Genomic DNA, 10,104 nt, shown 5'->3' with positions numbered 1-10,104 from the left:
AGGCTACTGTTGCAAAACTAGTAAAATACCTTCATTGAATGGTGTAAGGGGAGCAGAAAACTTGAATAAAATATTTAGGGGTTTGAAGCGGGGCTCAAATGGGAGAATGAAAATATCAGTTAAAAGTAATCCTCTTCTTGAAGATGCAAGCTTCAAGTATATCCTGATCCTGAGCAGCACTCAAAGGATCAGAGCTGTGTACCTGAAACACAGTGAGCTAAATACTAGCTTGAACTGCAGCACATACATTCTTCTCTGTAACAGCAGAATAGAGAAATGGAATAGAAGTGCCTGTGACTATGTACGATGAGGTGGGTTTTCAGTACTCCTCTACTGCTCAGGACTCCAGAAGGCTCTGAACAATCTTCTCCAGGCTTAAATACAGGGGTGGGTGGGGAGGTGTTAAAAGGAATTTTTTGTACTTTGTCGATTAAGAGTGGAGAAGGGACTGTTTTCCTTACTCTCTCTTGTGTCTGTATACATGGATGAGATTCCCCATCCTTATTGGAGCTGAACAGTCCCAGTGCTCTAAGCCTTCCCTTGTGTGAGATGCTCCATTCCCTTAATCACCTGGACTAGGTTCAGTCTGTCCATGCCTGTTTGCACTCCCTCAGCTTGCTGATGCTGACTTCCTCATGCAGCCCAGGAAGTTGTGGACCACCCCTACTGTGCTACCCCTGCTGGCTCGTGTCTAGCTTGAGCAATTGTATTCCATCTGTCAGTTCTACAGTCAAATTTACATATGTATCCACCCCCAGATTTTTTCATAAAAAGATTTTCTCACCATTTGTGTTTTCTTCAAGTGCATTCAGGTTTTCTTTTCAGGCAGCTGAACCACCTTCCTTCAAGATACTGAGCTAAATGTTACTATATGAGGCTGATATGCATCTAGAAAAGCAAACTTGTCCAAAACACCAACAACAGAGGTGTAAGCACATAAATCCCTTGTCTTGGACAAATTGTTGGGGTTATTTCATAGAATATCCCATGTTGGAAGGGACCCGTAAAGACCATCAAGTCCAACTCCTGGCTTCACACAGGACCACCCAAAAAAATCAGACCAAATGTCAGAAAGCAGTGTCCCAGCACTTCTTGAACTCTGGCAGCTGGGGGCAGTGACCACAGCCCTGGGGTGTCTGTTCCAGAGCCTGGCCACACTCCGGTCAGAACCTTTTCCTGATACTAAGTATAGACCCCTTCTTGACAGACTTCTGCTACTCACACCTCCCCTGTTGTTGCACAGAGGAAATGCACGTTACCTGGTGGGATGTGAAGAGTGGAACGTGGCTCTACTCCAAGTATGAGCAACTCAGAGGACTGATTTAGACTCATTGCTCCACTCTGGCTTACTCTCTGGCATACAGGGCTTATTTTGAGTAACTTTAAGGGTCTCCATTTATTCTCCTTCATAAGCACATAGCTTAAGGACAACTCTACACCTGAATACACAGGCCTCAGAGAGCACATGTACCTCAGCTACCAGCTGTGCTGGGAATGCCTGAGCAATGCTGGCTTCTTTTACTGAAGGATGAAGCAGAAATGAGATAATATTCTTTCTTCCCTTGGTCTGAAATCTGTGGAGTCAGAAATAAGAGTGCAGCAGATGGACATACAACAATCTCCTGTGAATGCTGAGACAGCATCAGTGCGTAGGGCTTCATGAAACGAATCAAAGCTGCAGCGTTAATAGAAGGGGTTAGTGATATTCAAACTGAAGCATGACAAAATAGAATCAGTACAAAAATATACATACAGTTCTTTATTAAACAACTGTAAACACTTCACTGTAAAAATCCATAAAACTTTATAAACAAACATTTTGTAAATAGATTCTATACTACAATAAAAGAATTTTAACACAATTATTTACATGCAATACTGACAAATTTGGCACTTTCTGAAAAGAAATGTACAAAACACTTTGTTGTTTAAAAAGAAATTTGAAATTATAAAAACTCAGGGCATTACTATCATGCACTTTGCAAATACCTCACAAGCACTTATGGCACAGCTAGCAGAGAGCTCCAGGCTCTCAAGTTCCTCACTACAAGTTCAGATAACTTTTAATGTGCTTCCGTAAGTTTGCTGTAAAACTACCTGAACATTGTCAAGAATGAAGTCAAATGCCATATTCCAAACTGATTCCACAGATGACTGCATTAACCTGAAAGGAAGACAGAAAAAGAAAAAAAGGGTGAAAATGACCATTACAGAACCAGCTTTTCTTACTTTTGTTCTTCAAACTGAAAAACAATTACCACAGAAATGATGAAAGGGACCTTTCAACGACTTTACACAAAAGAACCCAAAATGGCAAGTTTTACAGAATCACAGAAGTTTCTGCATCCCCATCTTTCCTGTCTCAAACTAAGGCACTACACCTCTCCCTCAGCAAATGCCAGTGAAAACTATGCCATTTTAATCATAAGTTTGGGATACTCTATACTGTATGTCCACCTACAAGTGGAACCAAATCACGAACACACTGATAAGTGTGTTAGCTCTATCATTCAGCTGCTACTCAAAGAAAAGCAAAGTTAAGTAAAAAATACCCAAGGAAGACAGAGCCACTGTGTTCTCTCACTCTCCCCTTATCAGTCACCTCCTGGATGACTGCTGTAGGAGAGCAGAGGGCTCCTACATGTACAGCTTTGGAGGATCTAATGTCAGTGCCACGTGGACAGCTGAGTATCTTTCACTTCCATGTCCCTTGTTCTTGCTGAGACACTGCCATCAGAGCACATCTCACATTTGGGGACCAGCAATGATATCTGATGCTTTCTGATAAGTTTTATAAACAATTTACAGTATTCAATAAAACAGTTCACTGCAGATTTCTTGTTTTCTGAGGCCTAAAGACATCCCATAATACAAAAGTTGTAGTCTTTTGGGCATGACTGGATCTGTGAAATAAATGTTTTCATAATCTAAGAAACAGAAAGCTGAGCTACATGGTTAAGTGTCAGCTGGTAAGCAGGCCACAAATGAAAACTGGGCATCCTGACTCATGGGAGGAGTAATAGCACAGCAACTAGGCTCAAAATATTTACACTCATCAATTAAATGTCTAATAGGCTTGTGGCCTCACAAATACCTAGTGCAAAAGTGCTAACAATTTAAATATCACAAATATTAGCAAGTAAGCTACCTTTTCATGTACTTAACAACCAGATCCAATTTTTCCAAATCTTTTTCTTCTATTAGATCAGTACAATACTTCACAACCTGCAGAATGTCTTCTTCCATAGGATCTGTAAAAAAACAACGAAAAGAATGGAGAGAACTTTTCTCAAGGTACACTCTCATATAACCAAAGAATTAGAATGCACTAGAAGAAAGCAAGGCAGTGTTAGCACTTCAGGTGCCAATCTGACAACTGCTGTATTCCCATATCTCCCCCCAGCATCAGAAGTTCTGTACATAAATGGATTGCCACACCCTGAAGCATCACACTCTTTTTTATCCTCTCCTCCTGTAAGGACGAACAGCAACCGAAGGGCATGGGAAAAGAAAAAGAGACTTAGATTGGAATGGTTCTTCCAGAACTCTTGAGGAAAATGGCACAGTCCAGGATATGAGAACTCCTGCAGGTCAGATTTCCCAAGATCTGAAGGCATTGCTAATTGTGTGACACGATGATGAAATTTAAATCACAATTTAACAGCAGCGTTATACTTTTCCATTTTATTCTAGAATTCATTCTGGCAGTTTATGTGAAAAAAATAGGCATTCCTTTTCCTCTAAAACAGCAACTTCATAAGTGGAATTCCCTTTTAAAAGCTTTAATCCATAAAGATTTACCATAGTGGACAAAGTAAGAAAAACCTTTCATACAAGTAACATCAAGGCACGACACAAGAACCTGACACATGGGCTGAAGAGAAGAGCAGGTAGATTGTCATGATGCTAAACACAGAACAGGAGCTGGCAAAAACAAAGAACAACTGAGTAGGAAGAATCAAGTTACTGCAGGACTGCAAAGCGTTAAGAAGTTAAGATCGCTGTGAAAACCATCAAAAGAAACACTGATGAAAGAAGGAAGAAAATACGAAGAGTCTGCTAAAAAAAACCAGAAAGTTTTCCCTGTGATGCAAGTAACATCATCACTAGCATGGAATCCATTACCTGAAATAGTTGTTATCCATTCTTTCAGCAGCGTTTTTACATCATTGAATTCAACAGCTCCAGCCAGGTTGGGTACCTGTGGCCTGAAGGAACCACACTGTTCAGTCTGCAGAGCTGATGGGTCTGAAGCATCTGAAGTTGATGGAACTGCTTCTAGCTGTTTGAAACACAAGTTGGTAATGCTCAGTCTGACAAGTATGGTAACACCAAAGACACACATGCATTGTAATGATCTAGTAAAGAATCCAGGAGAGAAAACAAGCTATATTTGTGAACACGGACCAAATCTAAAGCAATGGATGTGGCTTTACTGAAAGCTGCAGTTAGGGCTCCAATTACCTGAGCAGCTGCTCCTTCCTGTTTCAAGAAACCATCCATTAGCTTTTGTGGGCTTCCAGATGTAGCTGGCATGTTTTTCGCAGGGCTACCCAGGAGTTTGTTTTTCAGAGGACTCTGAATCTTTTTTACAGGACTGACTGGTATTTTTTTTCCTGTATTTTTTTCTTATTTTTTGTTGTCGCATGCTTCAGTTGTAGGCAAGGATTCTTTGATACTGAAAAACACAAGAATAGTCAATGACTGATGCATTTAAAGTCAAATGCTTTTCCACTGAAAAGGACACTATCTTCTGTAAAAACTATGAATCAATTAGGTAAATATAACCTAAATAAAGAGACTTAATGTGCACCTATCATTGCAGATATTGGCAATATTTTAGGTATCTGAAAAGCACTTGCCTAAACATTTGCATACTCAGGATATTCAACCATCCATAAGCCTTTCAATATCAAGCATTTCAGTGCTTGAATATGTGCAGCTATTGAAATCTGAAGCCTACTGGACAAGGTGGCTCACCCTAGAGCCCTCTCCAAACCAGATACCCACTAAGACTTCTCTCCTGTGGGTACCAGCAGAACCAGCAGCAAAGAGGACCCCAAAGTGCTCTTATGTGCAGTGGCCTGCTATCCATGAAATCAAGGGTAATTGTAATAATTGTAATAACGCAGCACTCAACTGACAATGAACTCGGTGGCATTTCCAACCCATTTCATAACAAGCAAATTCACAGGGAATTTATCTTCTATCTTTCTACTGACTACATAAAGGAGACCCAGGTGACTAGGGAGGAGTAAAATCATCTCTCAGACACGGTGACATGTATTAATTATTACCCTGAAGCACGTACTATTGCTATATAAACCAAGAGGATGTTAGTCCAAATGTACTTGTTCAGCTACCTAAGTACTGAAGATGCAGTGCTTTAAATCAAGAGACATACCAAGTTGACATTCCATTCTGCAAACATATGGACATGGGTGGGTTTAGTGCCACAGTCCCAATGAATTGAATTAATTACCCGTTTAAGTAAAGCCAGGCATCTGTTTGCAAAATGAGGCCACAGCTGGTTGTAACTCACTATCAAAAACAGAGAAATTTGATTTAACACAGTATCTTCCCAGAAGCTTTATTTACATTTACATAGCATTGAGGGTTGCATAAATCTTTTCAGGTATTAAACAACTCCTACACAAAAGCACTGTACAACTATATATACTTACCAAAAGCGTTAGCAGGTTGCTGCTCTGGTTGCTTTTGCCTTTGATCATATGCATCTTTCAACTCTGCTTGCAACTCAGCAGGCAGTGCAGCAAAAACCTCAGGGTCCACCTGAACAGTGACAGAAGGAAGATTCATTTGATTATTTTGCCAGTCATCAGCAATGTCTGCTTTCCTCTACACTACCCACATGAGAAAGGTATTTACATTTTATGCCAAGCAAAAACAGATGAGATACACTGTAAAACTGAAACACTGTAAAATACACTGCGTGTTTTCTTCTTTTGTACTTTAGCTCGTAAAATGACAATATTTTCCTTTTAACATTACATTTATTATTTTGTAAAGTTACTATTTATAGATGTGTAACACACTAACCATCAGAAATGATCAGAGGTGCTAATAACTCCTTTCCCCAACATGCTCCACCTTTATTCAGCCGCTATTAACAGCACAGCTAAGCCTAACTCAGAGAACAATGCCTTCAAACTGACAAACCTCTGCACAAGCAAACATTTGTTCCTCTCTTTGTTTTGATACTGCTACACAAACCTTAGGTAAAACATCCTTGGGAACAGTCTTGCTTCTTAAATGCAGCAAAAGTCCACTGCCTTATATCTTGAACTAACACAAAAGGTTTTCAGAAGTCCATCCCTTCATTTACTGATAAGAACACAACCTCTTGCCAATTAACTCCTAAGGCCTCAGTTCTTTTTTTAAATATAAATTTTATTCAATAAAACTATGTTAGAAAGGTTAATGTTCACTGGTTAAACATGCAAGAGTCAGGAAAATGGGAGGCCCAGTATCCAGTACTAACTTTTTTTTGGTGCACGTACACTGCAACTGTTCCGTTCCAAGATTTAACAATAATACTACATATAGGGAGATGAACGGAGTTTTGTTCTTCCCCCCATCCCTGCCCTCTGAAAGTACAGCAGTCGCTGTACCGATGTTGCCCTAACACATCTTTTATGCAGCTGTATCACACTTGCACATTCTGGAACACATCACTTCTTAATCAGCAAAGAGATACCAGCACTTCTCATGTGCTGTACAAGTTCTAAACAGAACCTTCACCACATTAAGGCAATGTAAGGAGGAGGTGCAGAGCTGCCACCAGCAGTTCTCCCTGCTTCTACAAATGTCATTCACTTCTAAGTGTAGGTTTTGCTTTCTTGTTAGTGGCTGAACATCTGTCTGCCAATACGAAGTCGTGGATTAATTCCTTGTTCTCAAAGAATGGCCTGGGTTGCAAAGGACCACAATGATCATCCAGTTTCAACCCCCTGCTACGTGCAGGGTCGCCAACCACCAGACCAGGCTGCCCAGAGCCACATCCAGCCTGGTCTTGAATGCCTCCAGGGATGGGGCATCCACAGCCTTCTTGGGCAACCTTGTTTTGCTTTGCTTGTGGGCACAGCTTTTGTTTTACCTACTAAGCTGTTTTCACCTCAGCCTGCAAGTTTTCTCCTTTGAGCAGGCAGGCAGCTGTGTGGTGCTGACCTGCCCACACGATATATCCCACAAATTCATTTTACACAACACAGCATAATTCAACCCTCAAGTCCAAGATGTGTTCATTAACAGGTGAGAGTTTAACTACATAATTTAAGAAAGCTGAGGACGGAGAAATCACTTCTTATTCTCACAGTATCCCCATATAGAAGAGCCAAATTTGCCATTTAGGGATGAAAATTGATCCAGCTGTTTTTGAACCAATTAACTTGAATTAAGGTGAAGAAATTTCAGTAGCAGAATGGTCTGTACATTTAAAAAAATAAGTATTTTAGCTACCATTTACTGAAAGCAGGTCAGGAATTTCATCTAATTTTCTATACATTCTTTGACAGCATCAGTACGCTTCAGAAACAGCATCAAATATCCCTTTACAAATCTGATTCGTTGCCAGCACATTGAGAACAACAATGTAGAAATAGCAAATAGAAAAATAAAATTGAGCAGTGTCATCAATAATTTTAAATTATGCATATGCAAGATAGTGTATCTCTGTGTATCCCAATCTGTGATTATTTTTTTTTGCCCTCCATCTCTTCAACATCATTTTGGATTGAAAGGTAGAATATCACCAGAAGCATCGTTATTGCTGCCTCCTCCCCCCTCCAGGCCGCTATTCTGAGGATCCTCACAATTTCCTTGCCCTGGACCAGCTATATAGGGGCCCTTTTAAGCACTATGGAGAAATGCACAATCTTTACCCAGGCCTGCCTTTCTCAGAGGAATGTGATAATAAAAAAAAAAATACAGAATCTACAGAAGCTAGAGGGTTGGCTTTACACCATCAGAGCATCCACACTTAAACACAGTGAGTTTCCTGTGAACAGCTAAGCTGACTTTCGGATGGCTTTAGACTGATGGTGCAGTGTAGCTCAGCCGCAATGCAGAAAAACAATTATTTACACACTAGGTCACAAAGCAAAGTGTAAACAAGGTTTTGCATTAAGAGGACAAACAGGCATATTGATGACTATAAATCTTTAATAAATAAATGCCATCATTATACTCTGTGATAGAGCAAGTAACGTTTAAAAGCACAGACTTTTAAAAGATATTAAAAGACCATCATTCATTTTGAGTCAGTAACTCAAATTACTGATTCTAGCAATTCTGTCTCAAGAAAAAGCTGCTAGCTCTTCTTGTAGGTGGAAAGTTGATGTTTATTGATGTCTTGCAAACATCCTACCTGTGAGAAAGCTGGCAAGGCTATTACATTAATTCCCATATTGGCATTTGGTTCTTGGAGCTCTGGTACTTGTAAAAGCACTGTTCCAACTGGCTGTGAGAGAAGTGCAGTGTTACATCCATTTATTGGCTCTCTTTTGCTGTCTCCATAGGTCTCTCCTTGCTGTATGGTGTAGATTTGCTCTACTTGTTCCCGGAGATCAGGTGGCAGAGCTTCTAACACAGACTTATCTAGCTACAAATACAAAAAAAAAAAAAGCTTTAAGATGTCCCTGAGGAACAGATCACAAAGTCAATTTCAGTAAAAAAAGAAAAAAAAGAGAACAGTTTTATAGTCTGAGTTTGAGGGGGAAAAAATTCATCTTAATCTGTGGATGTGCAAACATTTGGGAACCTGGCAGTTATGCTTTGCAGCAACAAAATATAAAAGCATAAAACAGAAATAATCATTTAACACTAAGTAGGCAGCAAGTTTCTCTTTTTACAGTATCTAGTTTTCTCATCTCAAATTGTATGCAAGCTTTCCTCAAAGTCATTTCATTCCAAGTTTGCTATGTGTAACATCACTATAAAGATCCTCTGGAAATCCTGTGTTTAAAATATTAAAGTGTTCCCTTCCTAGCACACAGTATACATAACTAGCAGTATAGAACTGTCACCACTCTTTCCTCACAATGAATTCCATATTATGATACAGTTCCAAAACAAAAGGGAAGAGGAGCACACTGTGCCATAAGGCCACCAAGGCTTTAAGAACTACACAGCACAGTTAGCGCGTGTTTCTCCTGTTCTTACATTTTTGCTTCTATAGCAGAATCTGAGCAAGTGGTGGAACTCCTTACTTTTCAGCCAGGTTGCTTTTAAATCATGAGCTGACTTTAGCATTACGTTACAGAAAAATAAGTTTTCTGCCAAAAGCATACTCGGCTTCTACAAATGCATAACTACTAGGGAAAGCTGCTAACAAAATGTCAGCAATTGCTTCTGCAGCTTTAAATTACAGAAATAAAAATCAGAAATTTTTACAGTAAATCACGTGAGTCTGCTTACACCTAAGGTATTGACAGGATTCAACCTGCTCATAACTGACCTTTAAAGCAGATACCAGCTTGGAAAGACAATGTGGGGGCTAGAAATAAGGAGGTTCTTCCTGTGTTAGAGAATCAACAGCCAATCAACCAACCCTAAACTCCACAGAAACATTTTACTTAAAGACTGTCCTCTTCTCATCTAAAAACTGACATCTTTGCTTCAGTGTCACTTGAAAAAAGTATGAGGAAAAAAAAATGTTAAAAATTACATTAAAAAAATTAATTAGTAATAAACTAAACAGACACAACTCTAAGAGCTAACGTTAGAATAAGGAATTCACAAACCTGCATCATATCAAAAGCATTCTAACATTAAACACTGATTACAGAATGTGCCTCATTTCTCTGACAAAAACTTTTCTGAAGTTTATTCATGTTTTTCACAACTAGAATTTGTAATTTTTGTTGAAATGAGAAAAAAGTGTCAGCAGAGTTGCCACACTGGATTTGAAGAGAGGAAATTTTAACCTACCAGGGGAGCAAGTTAACAGTTCCCCTGGGAATCCAGAGGTCCAGGAAAGCTGGCCACTATTTAAGAACCACCTGCACAGGAACAAGCAGTCCCATTGTGCCGTAAGTTTAACAAGCAGAGCAGAAAATGGGCTCAGTTAAACACGAAACTCTTCTT

General features: G+C 39.6%; 1 protein-coding gene across 1 annotated transcript in view; it reads right to left on the bottom strand.

The window, feature by feature from the left end:
• Window positions 1–1,744: 1,744 nt before the first annotated feature.
• The window catches only part of REV1 (REV1 DNA directed polymerase), a 39,447-nt gene continuing 31,087 nt past the window's right edge, over window positions 1,745–10,104 (bottom strand). Inside the window, 7 exon segments of the mRNA XM_003202589.4 lie at window positions 1,745–2,164; window positions 3,149–3,251; window positions 4,126–4,282; window positions 4,465–4,614; window positions 4,617–4,678; window positions 5,685–5,793; window positions 8,387–8,620. Of these exon segments, the coding sequence (XP_003202637.2) occupies window positions 2,053–2,164; window positions 3,149–3,251; window positions 4,126–4,282; window positions 4,465–4,614; window positions 4,617–4,678; window positions 5,685–5,793; window positions 8,387–8,620 (927 nt within the window). The 3' untranslated portion in view covers window positions 1,745–2,052.

The sequence above is a fragment of the Meleagris gallopavo genome, chromosome 1 (genome assembly GCF_000146605.3).
Source record: "Meleagris gallopavo isolate NT-WF06-2002-E0010 breed Aviagen turkey brand Nicholas breeding stock chromosome 1, Turkey_5.1, whole genome shotgun sequence".
NCBI lineage: Eukaryota > Metazoa > Chordata > Aves > Galliformes > Phasianidae > Meleagris > Meleagris gallopavo.
Note: the sequence above shows the minus strand (reverse complement) of the source record. Positions and strands in the feature narration are given on the sequence as shown.